We start from the raw sequence: 20,588 nt of genomic DNA, 5'->3' as shown, positions 1-20,588 counted from the left end.
TGAAATTTCGGATATCCGAAGTTCGGATATCCGATCGGATAATGAAATGGATATTCGAAAATCTAAAATAAAAAAACCTATTTTAAAATTAAAATTACAAGATCTCATGTATCTAAATTTTCCAATCCAACAATCTAAAATAAAAATTGTTCAAAACACACAAAAACAAGCAAACAAAACAATCCATTGTTCAAAGGAAACCCAACCATTCTTTCAAAATAAACAAGCTTATTGAACAAACATCTTGTATTTAAAAGCCATCTTCAACATCATCATTCCATATATCCGTGCCAAGTGACGAGGGCTGGACTGAAGTGGTGCTGGCGGACCGGCGGTAGACGGAGAAGAAAGGGCTCGAGTGATGAGGGAAGATGGTTGGGCTAGAGTGGTGGTGACTGGTGAGCGGTGACTGACGAGTGACGAGATGGTGACCGGAGGAGGTCGGAGGCCACTGACCGGAAGACCTATGGAGCTGATGTGTGCTGCGTGTGGCTTGAAATATATAAAAGATGGGATGATTTACTTTTGCACTAGATCGTGTTTTAAATTTATAAAAGTGATTTCTACAAAGACTAAACACACTCAAAATAGGCAGGTGTACCTATCGTGTACGTAGAATAGTATTGGTAAAAACCAAGTATCGATCCGTGGACACAAATGTTTCTAATAATGAATCGTCGTTTTATTTTAATCAGAGGTTTTAATCATATTTGGGGTTGATTTTTTTTGTTGAACTTTTTATAAAATATAAATACTTATATATAATATATAGGTGACCAATACGAGAAATTCTAAACAAGTAGTTCAATTATATGAAGGTTACCATCTAAGATCAAGAATCCACTCCATTTTATCCTTGATGATTAATTCGTAAACATGTTTTAAACTTGCCGTAATAATATATGATAGAATAGCCCCTCATTTCTAAGTGATCATATCCTATGACATAAAAGAAAGTAGCATGCGCATTTTAAAGTCGACCATTTCCTAATGTCATGCTACCACGAGAATGTCAATTTGAGTTGGCAAGTAGTTTAGTAAAGTAGAAAGATTAGGATTGTCTTCGATTTCTCAAATACCAATTCTAACAACTTCGGGTGGTTATAGTTTATCACACAACCTCCCTTTGGTTGATGTAAGTAGGTTATAATTACACATTCCGTTGACATATGATTTCTTTAACTAGCATGATATCCTAAGCAATCGCGTTAACGATGCTATTTTCGGATTACCAAGGCTTAGAGAAATAAATCATAACTTATATCTCATCATTTCTAAATACAATATAAGGATCCATGTTTCGTTAAGTTATCAAAGTATTTCCATCTTTCAAGAACATGAATCGATCATGAATGATTGTCAATATAATCGACAATCACCAACTTTGAATTGTTGATTTAAGATGGTGAAACATTTCTCATCAAAAGATAATTGCAAGATAACCATGTACTTTACCAAACTAAACCACATGTTTTATATAATCATCAAGTAAAACAAAGCTTCTTCATAGATTTTAGATGGTAATGGAGTTTAGCTCATAATGAGCACAGTTATGAACATTAGGATAGATTATAATAACAAACACATGATTAAACTAGAACAATCTAACAAAATGTAGATGAATCTTCCTTCTTAATGATGATGGTGGATGGATGATGATGATGACCTCCAAGCCTTCAAACTCTTTACTAGATCTTCAATATGAGTGTTAGTGGGTGTTTTTATAAGTGAAAACCGTATAGAATTCTCTTCAAGGCACACCAAATGAGTGCAACATGAGCCACTATTTATAGGAAATCTGGAGTGAGAAGCACGGCCCCATGCTTAGGTAGGCACGCCCCCGTGATTTTAATGACATGTGCTAAATTCGTTTTGTCTTTTTGTAGGAGGTGACCACGACCCTGTGGTCAAAAGGCACGGCCCCGTGCTTTTGTTCTCAGTATTTTCCTTTTCTTGCAGATTTTTGTCTTTTCTGTATCCAAAGCATGGAGGCGTGTTTCTTGAGGCATAAGGGCGTGTTTCTTGCTTTTCTTGTGTTTTCTTCCGTTTTTCTTTGTCTTTTCGTTTGTTTTTTCGTTTGGGGCTTGGTTTCACCTGAAAATGTATTTTATTATTATAAGTAGCCTTCTGTACTATGTTATTTGATAGAAATTACAGTTTTTAGAGATTATTTGATACTAAAAAGATGTATAATTTTATATACATCAGGAGCATAGAAGTGAGTAGGGGTGTTCACGGTCTGGTTTTAACGGTTTTTAAGTAAAACCGCGAACCAAACCGTTAGTAATGGTTTTTTATTATCAAAACCAAAACCGAACGTTGAAATGTAAACCCGAACCAAACCGAACCGTTACGAAAGGTTTGGTTCCGGTTTACCACTTTTTAAAAGTGCACAATGCAACCCAAAAGAAATTAAGAAATCTGTTCAAAAATACATAAACACATACTAAAAACAAGAATTCAATATGAAATTATCTTAGAAATATTACTTCAAAATAAAAACAAAAGTCAATAAACTAATAGGTTGATAAAACCATCAATAACTAGATGTTACAGTGGCCCATTTCACCAGTTTTTATAAAGGAAGATCAAGATTTAGTCAACATCACCTTCGTCTTACCAATATGAGTCCAAGCAATGTTTTCAGACCCGGCCCGGGCGTTGACCCAGACGCTTTACCAGGTCAAAGGTCGGACCGACCCGGGAGGTCGGACCGTTGTTTGACCCGGATGACGTCATAAATAAATAAATAATATAAATATATATAATTTATATATATATAAAATAATAATCTAAATATTTTCTTTTATGGTTTAGTTATTAATTTATCAAGATTTACTAGAAGAAGCTCTAATATAAACAAGATTTATTTCCTGTTATGATATAATTTCCATTTTTATCTAGCATCAGATTGTACCATCTATATATATAGGCCTTATTTTTCATCAAAAATCACAGGTATGATGCTTGGTTGGATGGTTTGTGGCTTATTCCTTAAGGTTTTCATCTCGGAAACCACCTGTGTTCGGAAACCACCTGTGTTCGAATCCTGACCCGCACAACTTATTTTTAATTTAATAAAATACTGTTCTACCGGTTCAGCAGGCGGTTCACCGGGTCCGGTCCAACCGGCGCCCGTACAGACCGGCCGGCCCAATAGAAAACGGGTTATACACCCCGACCCGGACAGGAACCGGTCAGACCGGCCGGGCCGGGCCGGGCCGGGTTTCAAAACCATGAGTCCAAGTAACCCAAATGATTAATAAATAAATAAGTAAATAATGATGTCTATTTGAAGTGTCTAAAATATAAACATACAAACGGTCCGGTCCAGACCGGTTTTATACGGTTGGTTTTCAGTGTAAACCGTAAACCAAACCGTTCACTACGGTTTAAAACTTTTTGAAACCAACCGACCACAAGTGGACAATAAAAACCGACCATGAAACCAAACAGATGGCCGGTTTGGACGGTTTCAAACCAAACTATAAACACCCCTAGATGTGAGAGATGTGAGTGACGGTTGTATATGAGGAAATTACTAGGTTAATGTTATATGAGATCAAATGCTTGTTTATATATTAAAATAAAAAAATTAATATTTTCCTAACTATCCGAAAATTCCAAAAAATGCATTCGCATCCGAATCCAAATCCGAATTTTCGGATATCCGGGATTCGGATATCCGAAACTTCGGATAGTTCCGATACGGATTATCGGATAATGCGGATACGGATTCGGATTCAGATACACCCCTGGTAGCATGTATATCTTATCAAGTTTTTTTAATGTTTTTGCCTTATCTATTACAAATACAATTCAACCTCATGTATATGTGTGACTACACGCTCTATGACTATGCTCTGTGTGTGTGTGTGTGTTTATTTTTGAAGTGTTGGTTTGGCCTCATCTATCCTCATCTGGCATGATCATACATTTACTTAAGAATGTTGATTTTCTATCAAGAAGAACGGGTCCACATCTATTTATTTGTTTACATATTCGTAAAGATTGTAATACTCATAATTTACATGTGAAAAAGTTAAAATACAAAGGGAAACAAAAATGAGAATTGTGAAACAAGTTGGTGGTCACACAAAAACCCTTAAAAAACAATAAAATAATAAAAAATCATAACTTAAAATATAAAAAAAATGAAAAAATTTTAAGACCAAAATGTTTCCCCAGTCATTCCCATTCCAAAAAAACAAACAAAAGAAAAACGACGAAAAGACACAATGCCAATAAAAAAGACACAACGATGAAAATTAACAAAAGACACAACTATAAATAAAAGAAGACACAATATATCGCAAAATATAACACAATGCCAAACAAAATATAACACAATAGTGAACAAAATAACACAATATAAAAAAAATCAATGACGAAAATAAACAAAAAAGCTCATCGATAAATAAAAAGACACAATGATCTTTTTTTCTCAACATAAAGTCTAGAGAAACATTATTGTTTTTTTTTTTACTTTTTTTTTTAATTTGAGTTATGATTTTTATATTATTTTTTTTTGAGAATTTTTTTATTGCCATAAATCCTTCTCATTTTTGTTTCTCTTTGTAGAATAATCTGACCATCGTAATTTATATCTATATAATATATTTAAACTTTTGTATTCTCATTAACGTTCATGTTGACAGACTTTATTTTTATACATGCTACATGTTCAAATATTTGATGTTATCAAGGTCGAAGATAGTTAGTTTGGCTTAGAATATTTGTTCCAAAATTTAAATGTATGATGTATTTAATTTAGTTATTGTAATTGTGTACTTGTTTTAATGTTAATGAATTAGATAATGATTGTCGCTTTAATTAGCGTTTTTGAGCTACTGTCCAATCAATACGTTACGTGTAACATCCCAATTTTTCCGTTCGGTTAATAATAAGAATAATAAAATATGATAGGATAAGTAGACTTTTAGATGGAATTAATTATGGACCAAAAGGGAAAGATGGGCTTAGGTCCATGGGCTTAAGGAAGTATAAATACCCCTTAAACCCTAATTATTTCCATTTTTATCCAAATCCACACTATAGCCTACACCTTGATAACACACACAAACACCATCTTATAACCCGAGCCAAGATTCTAAGGTGGAAACCCGAACCCGTTGGTGCTAGATCGTCGTGAAGAACCAAAACAACATCAAGACTAGACCGTGTTCGTTTAACCGACTCGTTTAAGGTATGTTTATATCAAGAACTTGTTCGTAAAGTTCGGTTTTAGTCTAGAAATCATAGATCTGTTTTAGTATGGTAAAAACGAATCCAACAAAGCCAAACTTACTGAAATTGATTAACGTTTGATAGGTAAATTGTTAACCTAAATAACCCGTATTATAGATGTTTAAACCGCACCCTACAAACACGAATATCTGGATGATTGGACCCTTGGGGTTTGTAGGAGCTGCATAGGCGATTCCAACGGTACCTAATTCATGTTATTTCGTTAAGAAACGAAGATTTAATTGCAGATCTGAGATAGGTTGACTGTTTACGTTCTTGGTGATTTTGACTTTGACCCGTAGTCAAAGTCTGGATAAGAACAAAGGTGATTCGTTATGATTGACTAATTCGTTACGCATTCATAACGAATGGGACCCAATTCGTGAGACTTGATAACGAATGAGCTATTAGTTCGTTATCTATCCATTCGTTAGATAAGATAACGAATCTGGTAATTCGTTATATGCTCAATCGCTATGCTAAGGTAACGAATCAGATGATGTCAGATAACGAATTAACATAACGAATCAAGTAATGAATCAGGTGATTCGTTACTTGCCAACTCGTTATGTGAGGATAACGAACCAGACGGCGAATCAAGTTATGATGAGATAACGAATCAGAATAGCGAATTAGACCACGAATCAGGCTTAATTCGTTATAGAGATTTAGTTAGCGAATTAAATAATAATTTAATTTTCTAATGGAAAATGTGTTAAGACAGTTAATGTAAATAAAATTTTTCCAAGCTGACCTGGCAGCTCGACCCCAGCCAGGGGCTCTGCCCCTTGGACCCTGCTAGGGGCTGCCGCCCCTAGACCCCGCTGCCCCCGGACCCCCGTTCGTTGAGGGTAATAATTAAACTAGAAACGCTATATGGAAAGTGATAGTAATCAATACGCATAATTGTTATACAGCTAGCCGTGCACAGTCAAGAAGGGAGTAACCATTAACAGAAGAAGTAACCGAGTTCAGGTGAGTTTCTAGCCCCACTTCCTTGTTATGTTTTCGGGGCTGTGTGCATACTCGACGTGACAGTTAATACACTTAACTTAAATGGTAAGTGTATGCCATGTATGATATATGTGTTAGATACGATTGATTGCTTGTCGGTACGTGAACGATCTTCGGATATCGCATGTACCGTTATGTTATAAATAAAGATATGGATATTGTATGTAATGCAGGGATGATTACTTGTCGGTACGTGAACGATCTTCGGATATTGCATATATTGCCAAGAATAGCGATGATTGTCTCCTTATATGGATATTAAATGATAGCTTATATATAGAGTTCCCTCTACGGATAATATATAGAGTGTTCCTTAAATGGAAAGTATAGTGTTCCTTTAATGGAAAGCCCAGTGTTCCTTTAATGGAAAGCCTAGTGTTCCTTTGATGGAAAGCCTAGTGTTCCTTAAATGGAAAGCATAGTGTTCCTTCTATGAAAGTATATAGGATGTTCTTTCTATGAAGAATATATATATATAGAGTGTCCTTCTATGGAGAATATAGACAGTAGGATAATAGTAATAGTTCTTTTAATAGATATTATGTGACGTCCTCTTATGGATATTTATACAAGGTTAAGATATGTATGTATGTAAGATATGTGTATGTATTGTCTGTCGCCTGATTAACTAGAACTCACTCAACGTAGCTGACTTTTAGTATGCACGCAGGTATATATGTTTATCGAGAAGGCATGAGGATGACACATGGCATGGATTGAACGACTGGCATATGAAGATAGAAGAAACGATGTTTTAACTATGATGTCTTATGTTATGGTTTTAAAGAAAAGATTAAATGTTTTGTAATGAATGATTAATATTTTATATTCCGCGAAAGTTTTAATTAACTCTGATTTATAAGAACTGTGTTTATGAGTAAATCCAACACTAAAGTAGGGCTACCGGGAACGGGGCCTTACATTACGCCTATACATCCCCCTAGCTTTGGTCGGGGGTGACAACGTTACTTGTTCAGGGTTCACAGAATTTTTTTTTAATATAAGGTTCTATTAAAATTTTGAAACCGTCGGAGGGAGGGGGGGGGGTTGTTCTGGCGATATTACAAAACGTGTATCCGTCCATGAGTCTATCTGTTTACCTAAACATGTCTGTCTACCAAAGACACCTTATTTAATTAAACATGTCCATGAAACACCACCTGTTTTTTGAAGGAGTTAGATATTCAACCAAAAATTTGATTTTTATTTTGTACGTGTGTGTCTGGATAGTGTTGGAAAGTTGTTGTTTTGCACCCTCCCATGAGTTTTCTTGTGAAAGTCATATGAGTTCAAGTCTTGCATCTTCGAGTATGTTTAGCAAAGAGCTTTTAGGAGATTTAAGCTACAAAGTTTTATGAAAAAACTTATATTTATTGAAAAGTCTTGTTTGGTTAGAGTAGCTTTAAGCTTTTAGGTTAGGAGAAAAAGCTTAAAACTAAAATCTCCAAGTACTAGTCGTTTAGAAAAAGCTACAGGCTTTTAATATTTCAAATTTTATAATTTTGGTACTTGAAAAAGATAAAAAAAAAAAGTAAAAAAGAAAATCAGATAAATTATGTCATGAAATCTTGACATTTCACTACCTACAGATCCTTGGTTTTGTCGTAAATGTAATGATCAAAAAGGTCTTCGTGTCACCGACTTGGAAGTCAGAGTCAAACAGGTGAAATCCACCGAACACCGTACCTTTATCCGACCACTGCTATGTCTTCGTCGACCGTTGCAAACAACTCGCGGTCATCTCGATCTCCGGTATTATCTTTTTCCACTACCTGCCCGCCATTTTCTCTTACCTGATTTGGTAGATGTTTTATGTTTATTATGTAAGTGGACTTTCATATGTTTCTGAATACTACTAATTATTGTATGTGTTTTTTGATCTGAGATATAATGTGATCTTAAGCATATTATAACGAAATAATTATGCACTTATTATTTACTAATATTAAATTCTATTAAATAATAATATGACTGTTATCTCATTATTCTCCTTAAACCTCATACTCCTTTAACATAAGATTAGAATTTTTATGTCATAAATATGATATAAATTTAATATTGGAAGTTTTAGTAGCGATTCCTTGTGTTTGACCAGATAAGAAAATGAAGTGAAAGTGTGTTACTTTGCTAATTGCAATCTGCCCTCTTTCCCTTGCCTTTCTTCTTGTATTATTAGATGCCAAAACTTCTACTCATTTGCTTACCAACGAGTCGATATTTGTTATGTTTGGCGTACAAATTAATTAGGTAACACATTTGCTAACATAGAGATGTTAAATTTGGATTATTATTATTATTACTGCACTAATATGGTTCAGCTCTTGAATTGTGATAGGCACCTCATGTAAGCATATTTCTTGGAAAATCTGGCAGTGATGGTCTTGATGTCCTAGACACTCTTGGAAGCTACCCAAAACCCTCTATTCGTAATAGGAGTGTTAAGGTATATATTTTTATTTTCTTACCTCTCTAATGTTGTACAAGAAAACAGAGGTGTTTAAATTTGCAGCATAAATGATCATAGTTCAAATAATTTTCACTAAAAGATATGCCATCATTTTGTACTTGCATGTGTTCCTAGATGTTATAGCACACTTGGACTTATGAATGTGGAATTTGCCTTAGACCCTTAGTAACTTCAAAATTTCTAGAACTGAACTTTGGGCATGAGAGTATGATCACTGAAATTTATTAATGGTGTTTCCCAGAGTTAGTTGTTTGCTAACTGGATGTGATGTTCTATATTAAGTTTGCCTTTCAAAAAGAAAAAAAAAACAAACAAAGTTTATAGTAATGGCGTATGGGTAATTTACTCTTACTATTTGTTTTGCAGTTCATGTGTTTACCTTGGAGCCAAATATTCTTTTCTAACACACGAAACATGCAATCAATTATGTTCAGAAGTAAACTGTAGTTATTGGTGTAATAGAAACTAAAAAATATAAACTGTTTTTACAAAGTCAAATTCATAACCTAATAACTGATTTTAAATCGACACTTAAGGGTGAAAGATAATGAACTTTTGTTTTCAAAATATGACGTTTGGAGAGTAAAAAGAATATATGTATAAACTTTCATATAACCTCTTTAAAAGTTTTGATAAAATCATATTATATATACCTGATGAAAACACAAAAAGTATTATTTTTACCTATTTTTATTCGTTTCATTAAAGCTAATTTATAGTATTATAGTAACTGATTTATGACCATTATACACTTCTACACCAAAAATGTAAAATCTAATCAAACCTTCTACACCAAAAATGCAAATGGCTTTTAGGTTTGACTGTTCTTATGATAATATTGAGATGCTACAGGTAACGGTGTCCAGGTAAGAAGTGGAGAGTGGTGCGTTCGCTGTGTCTGCCATCTTTTTTCTTGTGTTTATTATTAGAGATGACAATGAACTCATTTTGTTTTAAGTTATCAATGAGTCAGCGAGTCGATTGTTATGTTTATACTTTACAAGTTATATGGGTCAGATAGAACATAGATCGGTATGTTGCTCTGACACGTGACCACTCTTGAATGTCAATAGGCACCTCATGCAAGAACATTTTTTAGCAAAGCCGGTCTTGGAGTCCTAGGATCTTGGTTGTCTAATTCGGCTTCAACGAATAATGAAGTATCTGTTTTGGCATTTGAAGTGGCTAATACTATTGTTAAGGGGTCCAATTTGATGCAATCACTTTCGGATGAGAACATCCAAATTCTAAAAGACGAGATTTTGCTTTCAAAAGGGGTTCGACTTTTGGTTTCCACAGATATTAACGAGTTATTAAGAATTGCAGTGGCTGACAAGAGGTAATCATCGGCTGTCTTATGTGGGTGATTTTCACTCATTTGTGTAAAAAAAAAAGATCAATTTGGGTTGTGTTTTGTCGCATATGGGTTCAGTGGGTAAGTTTAACTACTGTCATGACGTAATCAAGTGTTTATAAACTTTTAAATTTATTCACTAAACAGCTGCATTAAATCTTAATAAATTTAGGAGGTGTTTGGTTAATCAGTTTCTTAAAGGTAGGGGTAGATAAGTAATTTCTGATTTTTATGTCACTTTCTACTGTTGAAAGCAGTTTATGCTCATTTTATAACATGCTGTCTTCTTAGAGAGGAATTAGGAATCTTCTCTAGAGAAGTGGTGAGATTTGGAGATATGAGCATTGATCCTCAATGGCATAATTTGGATCGTTTCTTTCACAGGTAAAGCTCAAGACTCTGAATTTCATGATAATAAAACATGTTTTGAAATGTTGTTTTGGATCAGATTGGATTTGGACACTATAACAAACAGACAGCAAAGAAAAGAGGCAGAAATGACAATGCAAGAACTCTTCAATTTGGCTCAGCGTACGATAGTAAGTCACTTCTGGCTATATATTTCTTAACTAACTGGCATTATCGACCCATGTACTTACGAATGGATTGTGTTCAGGAATTATACCATGAGTGTCATGTTTTGGATGGATTGGAACAAATTTTTCGGCCTAATCTTGAGAAAGGTGAATCTTCGCATCTTTCTCGAAAAGGTTTATAACCAACAACAATATTTGTTGGATGGTATGCATAGTTATATTTTCAAAGTTAATCCTTGCAAAATAGGCGGGTTGGGTAACAGGTCATAGTGGTTCGGGCCAGAAATCTCACCAAGGTTTCTAAATGTTATTTATACGTGCATGCTTGGATGTTTTGTTCTCTCGTTTACTTCTCATTTTGTATAACAAGGGGAATTTGGTTGTTTTATTAACATTTTATTCTTTTACAGGGGAGAGTTTAATGATATTACAAAGTGAGCTAAAGCATCAAACAAAACTTGTGAAGAACTTGAAGAAAAAATCTCTTTGGTCCAAAAGTTTGGAGGAAGTATGGACTTGATATTCGAAGTGGCAATTTCAATCTATTACTTATAGATGTGTCATGCATGAAAGAGTTATATATGTTATCATTTAATCTAATTCATGTCTAAGCATTAATGTTGTGGCTTTTTCTTTATGCATTTTCCGTGGTAGGTTGTGGAGAAGCTCGTAGATGTTGTCACTTTCATCCACCAAACAATTGCGGAAGCTTTTGGGGAGAATGGTATTTGAGTATTTGCAACTTATGATAATTTCAAAATTCTAACAACTTCAAGATACTATTTATTATATGCTTTAAGAATATTTAGTATATTATTAAGTTTGGTTTCTGTGCGGATATACGGATACAAGATTGGTTTCGGGTAACTAGACTGGTATCACTTAGTACCATAATTGTACTAAACCTACAAATACGTTTATAATTTAAACCATGCCCTGTAGCGTACTTGAAGACCTATTACTAAGATTTTGGATTTTGATTTTCAGGCTTCAAAACTTTGTGGGTTGGGTACAATCAACTGGCGAAGTTTTTGTATTCCTTTTTTCTTGAGACTCGATGTATTAGGGGCTGTTTGGTAGCATCTTAACATTAAGAGGCTACCTCTTAATGGTTCATAACCTCTTAATGGCTAAGAGGTTATGAACCATTAAGAGGCTACCAAACATCCCCTTAATTAGCATCGACTAAATATGTCATTAAGATACTAGTTTGTTTTTTCTAATCAAAAATAGACTTTTAAGATGTAAGCATCTAAGTACCCCTCATCCTATGTTTTTGATGCAATGTCATGGATTATGATATCTATGAATTAACACTGGAAAAGGAACAAAGGAATTCTTATGTGCATGCATGTTTTCATTTTAGACGCAATCTCACCAAATGCTGACATTGAGACTAACTGCAAAATCGAAAGATTAGGCGCAGCTGCTCTTTCTTTACACTATGCCAACTTAATAACTCAGATTGATAGTATTGTAAGCTAATCTCAGTCTTGTGTAATTTTTTTTTGCGTACTTATTATAGTTTGATAAATATATGGGGCTCAAAATCTCTTTGCAGGCATCACGGCCTATGTCCTTGCATCCAAATATGAGGGACACATTATACAGCAGTTTACCAGCCAGTGTCAAGGCACACCTGCGTTCTTGCTTACAAGCTCTTGATTCTAAAGAAATGGTAAGTAGTCTCCGGTATTAATCTCCCATTTAGGTGACCTTTTTAATCTGTTTCCATAATACTTGTCAGCTCGTGTATTCATCTCTAACGGTTTAAATATGAAAGTTAGATTTGAAGGTAACGGGTCAAATAGGTTGAAAGTTGCCGAAATTGTATTTTAATACACGAAACTTTTCTAAATCATCCTATTTGAAACCCACCCATTTTATCACCTCTCTTCCCCTGTTTTTGAGTGATATACTTATGGGTACATAATTTGTTTAGATGACAATGCCTGAAATTAAGGCGGAAATGGATGAGACTCTTCACTGGCTTGTTCCTGTAGCTATTAATACCACAAAGTACATTCGTGTTTTGCATCAATACTTTAATAATCTTCGTCATGTTTTACTAACACATCTGTCATTATTTTCTTGTGTCGGCAGAGCACATCTAAGTTTCGGGTGGATTGGTGAGTGGGCAAACACCGAGTAAGCAAGCATTCCTTTTTATTTTGTTATGGTTAAAATAGTATTGAGACTGTTTATAGTCAACCGTTTTGAGTACTCTAAAACAGTATGGAACATGTTAACGGTCGCTAGTATGATTTAAACAGATTCGAGTTTGGGAAGTCTGCTGGGAGTAACAACATTAAATGGCTGCAGACGTTACATCACGCAGATAAATACAAAACAGATCAATACATACTTTATTTAGTCATCTTGCTTCACCGTTTAATTAACCTCGCTAATGGTCAACTTCAACGGGTCAAAACCTCTCTATAGGACAAAACTCTTTTGGAGGAAGTGACCGCCCAGAGTTAGCGAAACTCAAGAATTCTGTATGTTGCATGCGTAACATGGCCTAGGCACAAGTGCACAACTTTTTGAGGTGATGATACAACCAGTTAAAAGCCATTTTTAGTGCAATTTCTTTTGTGATGTGTTTCTTATGAACAAAGATATATGTGCATATAAATCTTTTATATGATAGGAATGGGGATGATATTAATTAAGGTAACCTGGTCGTATTAAGCGTTGGCATGTTTATTGGGTTATTTGAAAACATAATTAGGTTTGGATGCAGACCGATTCGAATATTCGGAACCGCAATTCAATCTGAATTGAATATTGGGTATTCGAATATAACTTCAGGATTTAAAAAATGCGTACTATAATTTCCCATGTATATAAGTTTTTAGTCAGAATTTAGACAGACTAATTATGTTTAATTTCTTTAAATAAAACTCATTTACGTGTTATGGTCTTATAGATGTGTTTGATGACGACGGCCACACTTATTTACTTGAGCGGGTTTGTTGCAAACTTGTCAAATCAATTGATTACAATGTTTGTTGTCATGTAAAATGGTGTTGATAGGTTAAGAGTGTTGCACCATCTAACGTAACTTATATTACATGTCAAACATTCCAGGAATATTTCAAAACCAACAAATCAGTGTTTACACCAAGTATGGTAATTGTGCATGTGAAACACTCCTAACATCAACATTCATATCATCAAGACCATGGATGTGACCATGCTCAAGAACTCGTATGAATCTCAACACCGCATGAACAATAGATATTGTTAGTTGGATAACTGTTTCATCTTTCCAACTGTTGTATCATGATATATATATATATATAAGTTATTGTAGAATCACAGTTTTGTGGTGAACATTGAGTGATAGTTTAGTGATATTTTAGAGTTTTGCATGGTACTTTAGTAATATTTACAACACAAGATCAGTCTTGGCATTATCCCAGAGTCACGCCAAGAGGGCTTTGTTGCCCCCTTGGAACCCCTGTTGTTTAGGAAAAAGGCTTTCCCCTAATTAACATAATAAAGCTCAAATAAGTGTGTACATCACACCTCTAGACTTGTTTGATGAATATTATGATTCACATTTGTCAAAAAAAATTTAATTCAATTACACTAAAATATCTAACATCGTGTTACTCTATTTTTATCTATATGTTAGAACCCAAGATGGTTTAAAAGTTATCCACATTTTAAATCCCCCCTTTTTTTGGTCCAAGCATGAATGCGATAATTCTTAAATCAGCTTCATGTCATTTTATAACATCTGGTGTTTCCGGCCTTGTGGGACTCAGATTATATTCAACCTTTTAGTTGTTTTATTTTGTTGCGTCACTGATATAAACATTTGAGAAGGAATCGCCAATTCCAAATTAGTTGGCAAATAATGTGAAGGGCGGTTGATGTTGCCCCTTGTGACTTGACATATTAAATTTTGCTTCTTTTTTTTTCTCCCCTCGTGGCCTCATATTTTGTAATCAATCATTCAAGATTTCAAGTAGTGGTAATGTAAACTTTTGTCAATGCAAAGCAAACAGACAAGACAAAAAGTAGGATTGCTTTAATATAAGTCAAACGGTAATTATGGGACGTTGCTTGTTTTAGTAGGTTGTGTATCATAGAATAACAAGCAAGAGTTCTCTCACGTAAACAATTAGACAATAAAACCATACATGATGGATCGTTGTGGCTAACAAAATGAGCTCAACACCGCTCCCTCCCTCATTTTCACCTTAGTCAGGCTCGTTGTGTAGACAATGGTGGTTGGGTGGGGGGGGGGGATGGTTGACCAATCAAAACTTGTTATTTTTAATTTGTATTTTTATTTATATTAAAAGATTAAAAAAGTTATAATTATATAATGATTGAAAGGGGGTTATTGGGGATTTTACCACTACACCACTTTTTTGCAAAACTAGTCATTGCTGACTGGACGTCGCGTATCAGAAAATCCCCCTATGTACTTAATTACCACTTACCACGTTCGATTTCGATAAAACCCGAACACTCGCTTAACTTACTATGATTATACATATTGCTCGGTTCACGTATTTTAATCGAACTGAATTGATCAAAGCTCATTAAGTATTATTTAAACAAAAGTTTTATATTAATATTAAATCTTTAATATTTATTCGATTAAAACTGCAAGATCGTTTAATATCTCGTTAAACTCCAGATTTAAGAACCGATCACCTAGAACTTGGATTTTTATCTATTTTCTTTTCATTCCAAGTTTATAAATCATGTTTATTTTATTTTAATTTTAGGGTTTTTTAATGTTTTCTCTTGTGTCGGTTTACTTTTCAAATATTTTGGGGTGTAGCATTGTACCTATTTCAAACTCGTTTATTCATTTATACATTTACATCACAAACACGATCCGAATTATTATCATCTTGATTGATTTCTTCTATACTTTTTATATGCTTACACGTTACATGCTTACATGCTTGCATGATTGATTGATTTCGCATACGCAAACACGCGCACAAGCTCAAGTGGGTCAATTTGGAGGGCTACATGTGCTTCCCTGTAGACTGACTTCTGACTTCGTATCAGGGGCGAACAGAAGTTTTAATACATTATTCGCATTTACAATTACATTTGATTGATGTCAACGTGATATTTTGATAGATTTTATCGCTTTACTATACATATACAAACCCTATAATTACTCAACAACACTGTGTTGACAAATACTATTTTTACAATGTCGCAGGTTAAGTCGCTCGACGAAGTGAAGAACACTTAGTATTACCTTTAGGTTATATAATTAAAAGACCGTTGTATGATTTGATTCCGAAATTATGTAAATGCGTACATGAATTTCGTTAATTAATTAAATAGTTATCGTCGCTATTAATTAGAGTCTTATGAACTATTAAACAATTAATGTTGCACCCCGATATATTCCGTTGTAATTTGGGGTGTTACAGTTTGTTCAATGTCTAACATACTCACTCTTCATTTGAGTTTATGTTGTTCTTATTTGTACACTTTCCTAATTTATTTCTACACTTGGCTACGTACTTTATTCTAGGTTGTGATGATGCCTAGCATTTTGGCTAGCAACTTATGTTGCGTCCATGGTGCGAACCTGAGCTTTGCGTTAAAGAAAACTAACTAGGTTAGACGGATCAACCCAACAATTTCTTTGAAGGGAGTGTTTTTAATAATTTTTTGAGATGGTTTACTTTATACTAGCAAAAGTGTCCGTGCGTTGTGTCACACCCCCATTCTAGGCCTAGGGGTATGATCCATAGTTGGTACCATATTTGTAAATAAATCCGAGTAACGGGTTATAGCGGAAGTCTTTATAAAAACATAAGGATCGATAATATAAAATATTTACATTACAAAAGACGAAACAAAAAGTCTCGTTTAGTATTTACTTGTTTATAGTTTACAAAACCACCATGTTTTAATATTTACACAAAATTATCCGAGCCATCGGATTCTAGAGCTTCTTCGTCTTTCAAGCTCTATTCTTGATTACCTGCAAAATGTTATTAAAATACGTCAGCAACGAATGCTGGTGAATATGCTGACGCTAAAATATTTCTTTACTTAATTACCCCTCGAGACCACGTAGGTCTCGGCCCATCTTGGCTTAGGAATAATCAAGTTAAAACAATCATCATAAACTCGAGTCTCTACACTAGGTCACCTCAGCGAAACACCGCAGCGTTTATGACATAACTTAGGTACCATAAATATACACATGGCCATTCCCCACTCAGAAGTAACTTAGGTCCGGCCCATCGTGGCTGGAGGTCGTGACCAAGCGTGGTGCGATGTGCCCACCGCGTTCCACATATGTAAGGATCCAGACAAACGTATACCATTGCCTGAGGGCTGGCTTATACTCTTATTTATAATGTTTTTAGAGACACGTAGCCTCATGTAAAGTTTTACACATAACACGTTTGTTTGTTTGAAAACAAGTTTGTAAAAGTGGGGCGTATTCACCTTTTCAATAGGATCGGCTTCCAACACCGTCCGTAGATCTCTTCTTGCTATCTCGCACCTATATTACAAGTATAACATTCATTAGTCGGATACACGATCCGGCTTTAAGACCTCTAGTCTTAATTATCTCGATGAACCTTTAGTTCATTATCCCATTTTACTTTAAAACCTTTAGTTGAAAAGTAATATTAATAAACTTTTAGTTTATAAAACCCGACGTTTCTTCTTCATTAAGAAACATATTCTTTTCTTTATTATTTAAGTACACTCATTATACTTAAATAATATATTTCTAACAAAGAATATTTATATCTATATATATATACTCATATATATTTCTTATTTCTCTTTCTATATTTTCTTTGTTATTCATTTCTTTGTTTATCGAGAATAATATCGACTTGGGTATTAAGCCGTTATAATATTTTATTATTATTTTGGTCGGGCATTATGCCTACCTTTGTCGGCTTAGAAATACCCTAGACACTTGGGCAGCACTCCGACGCTACTCGCTTTTCAACTTTCACTTGATCAACACTTTCTTCCACACTTGGCACGTTTCTCGAGGCACCAATACTTCTTGGCACGTACTTCGAGGTAGTAGTCAGGATGTCGGGCAGCACCTTCTTCTAGTTTGGAACGTCGTCGGGACGTGGCACGAATAACGAGGTACTAGGCACGGAAAACGGGGTTTCGGGGCACGGATTTCGAGGTGGATCGTGGGCACGCTTTACGAGGTAGAGAGAAGTTAGTGAGAGAGTAAAGTGTGTGTTTTTGGTGTGCAAATGGAAAGAGCCGGAGCTCGCTATTTATAGGGCTGATCTCGGACCCCATCGCGGTACGCGATGGGTCACTCGGCAAGCCCATCGCGTACCGCGATGTAGGCTTGCTGAGTTAGTGCCTAGACCTGCCACGTGGCAGGCACCGCTTACACGTGGCGACACGTGGCGGTCGTGCTGCCACGTGGTGACACGTGGCGGAAGACGCTGCCACCGTGTGCCACGTGGCACACGTGTCACGTGTGTCAGACATCCCCATCGCGGTACGCGATGGGTGTCTCCTCTGACCCATCGCGTACCGCGATAGGTCAGGAAATCCAGAAATTACATTTTGGTCCCTGGGGTTTAAATTTTTGCAGAATTGGTCCTTTGACTTTGAAAATTGACATTTTTGGCCTGAATTTTACGTGATGTTACATCCTCCCCACCTTGAAATAAATCTCGTCCTCGAGATTGCTTATGAGAACAAGTGGGGGTATTTCTTTTTATCCCGGACTCGAGTTCCCATGTGTACTCGGGTCCTCTTCGGGAATCCCATCTTACTTTCACGATTTTCAACGCTCGTCTTTTAAGTTTCTTTAATTTTGAATCTTCGATTTGAATGGGATGTTCTACGAATTTTAAATTCTCATTGATTTCTACGTCTTTTAAGGGCATTGAAAGAGATTCATCGGCTAGACATTTTCGTAGGTTTGAAACATGGAATACGTCATGTATCCCTTGCATTTCCTCGGGTAATCGCAAACGGTATATGTGACGGTACCAATTTGTTCGAGTACCTCGAAGGGTCCAACGAATCGAGGACTTAGTTTGCCTTTCTTTCCGAAACGGACTACGCCCTTCCATGGCGAGACTTTCAAAAGAACTTTGTCACCAACATTAAACTCTAACGGCTTACGACGGACATCGGCGTAACTCTTTTGACGATCACGTGCCGTCTTAAGTCGTTCACGGATTTGAAGAACTTTGTCGGTGGTTTCTTGGACTATTTCATGTCCAGATAATTGATTATCTCCAGTTTCAGACCAACACGCGGGCGTTCTACATTTTCGACCATATAATGCCTCGAATGGTTCGGCTTGAATGCTCGAGTGATAACTATTATTATATGAAAATTCCATTAGGGGTAAGTGGTCATCCCAACTTCCACCTAAGTCTATCACACAAGCGCGGAGCATATCTTCCAACGTTTGAATTGTCCTTTCGCTTTGCCCATCGGTTTGTGGATGATAGGCAGTGCTAAGGTTTAATTTTGTACCCAGAGTTTGTTGGAAGCTTTTCCAAAAGTGAGATGTAAAACGACTGTCTCTATCAGAGATGATAGATAGCGGTACTCCATGCAAAGCAACAATGTTGTTCACATAAATACGCGCTAATCTATCCGTTGAGTATGACTCGTTGATAGGAATGAAGTGTGCGGATTTTGTTAAACGATCCACAATCACCCATATAGCATTATGTTGTCGAGTCGTTTTAGGGAGTTTGGTTATGAAATCCATGGTTATTAACTCCCACTTCCAAACGGGAAGTTCGGGCTGTTGGAGCAATCCCGAAGGCTTTTGGTGTTCAGCCTTGACTTTCAAACATGTTAGGCATTTCGCAACGTGCGAAGCGATGTCCTTCTTCATCCCATTCCACCAGTAGTTCGACTTAAGGTTTTGATATATTTTGTCACTACCGGGGTGCATCATATGCTTGGTTTTATGTGCTTCATTCATGATTTTCTCACACAAGTCCCCAATGATTGATACCCAAATCCGGTTTCCCATTCTAAGGATACCATCGTCACCTTTGACTAACGAGTCAATGGTGCCATTACGTCTTTCATCGGAGATCTTGTTTTCGTGGATAGCTTGAGCTTGAGCAGATTTGATTTGGTCAATAAGATCGATTTGAAGTTTTATCCTTAACGCTCGGACTCTTTTTGGCTTTTCATGCTCTTTACGACTTAAGGCGTCGGCCACAACGTTGGCTTTACCTTCGTGATAAATGATTTCACAGTCGTAGTCGTTAAGAGTTTCCATACAGCGTCGTTGGCGCATATTAAGCTCTTTTTGTTCAAAGATGTGTTTCAAGCTTTTATGATCGGTGTACACTATAAATCTAACTCCATAAAGATAGTGCCTCCATATCTTAAGTGCAAAGATTATGGCGCCTAACTCTAGATCGTGAGTTGTATAGTTCTTTTCGTGCACCTTGAGTTGACGAGAGGCGTAAGAGATAACCTTCTTGCGTTGCATCAACACACATCCCAAGCCGGAATGAGATGCATCGCAAAAGACAACGAAGTCTTCAATCCCTTCTGGCAAGGCCAGTATAGGAGCTTGGGTAAGCTTTTGTTTAAGTATATCAGACGCCTCTTGTTGCTTCGTTCCCCATTCATACTTGATGTTCTTGCGAGTTAAGGAAGTTAGGGGAACGGCGATTCGGGAAAAATTTTCAATGAACCTACGGTAATAGCCGGCCAATCCCAAGAAACTTCGGATCTCGGTTGGCGACTTTGGGACCTCCCACTTAGAGATAGCTTCAATATTAGCGGGGTCCACTTGAATACCGTTGACGTTGATAATGTGACCAAGAAATTGCACCTCGTGTGACCAGAACTCGTATTTCGAAAACTTGGTGTACAACTTCTCGGTTCTAAGAATTTCAAGTAAGGTTCGAAGATGATTTTCATGATCGTCCTTAGACTTAGATAAATGAGTATGTCTTCGATGAAAACGATTACAAATTTATCTAAG

The 20,588-nt window shown here is 35.8% G+C and overlaps 1 protein-coding gene and 1 long non-coding RNA gene across 2 annotated transcripts; both read left to right on the top strand.

Moving 5' to 3' along the window:
- Positions 1 to 7,803: 7,803 nt before the first annotated feature.
- On the top strand, positions 7,804 to 12,305 carry LOC143626700 (protein PSK SIMULATOR 1-like). The gene is made up of 9 exons (XM_077096694.1): positions 7,804 to 8,013; positions 8,597 to 8,704; positions 9,802 to 10,067; positions 10,374 to 10,466; positions 10,531 to 10,621; positions 10,699 to 10,765; positions 11,029 to 11,126; positions 11,273 to 11,342; positions 11,985 to 12,305. Exons 1-9 carry the CDS (start codon positions 7,966 to 7,968, stop codon positions 12,101 to 12,103), a joined length of 960 nt encoding a protein of 319 aa, XP_076952809.1. The 5' UTR covers positions 7,804 to 7,965; the 3' UTR covers positions 12,104 to 12,305.
- A 265-nt stretch (positions 12,306 to 12,570) lies between these two features.
- On the top strand, positions 12,571 to 13,213 carry LOC143626701 (uncharacterized). The gene is made up of 3 exons (XR_013152470.1): positions 12,571 to 12,637; positions 12,722 to 12,766; positions 12,892 to 13,213. It is a non-coding gene; the product is annotated as an uncharacterized LOC143626701 (long non-coding RNA).
- The last annotated feature ends 7,375 nt before the right edge of the window (positions 13,214 to 20,588 follow it).

This window comes from Bidens hawaiensis, unplaced genomic scaffold (assembly GCF_021521415.1).
Source record: "Bidens hawaiensis isolate Kalapana, Puna unplaced genomic scaffold, B.hawaiensis_p1.1 tig00004478_1, whole genome shotgun sequence".
Classification (NCBI taxonomy): Eukaryota; Viridiplantae; Streptophyta; class Magnoliopsida; order Asterales; family Asteraceae; genus Bidens; species Bidens hawaiensis.
Note: the sequence above shows the minus strand (reverse complement) of the source record. Positions and strands in the feature narration are given on the sequence as shown.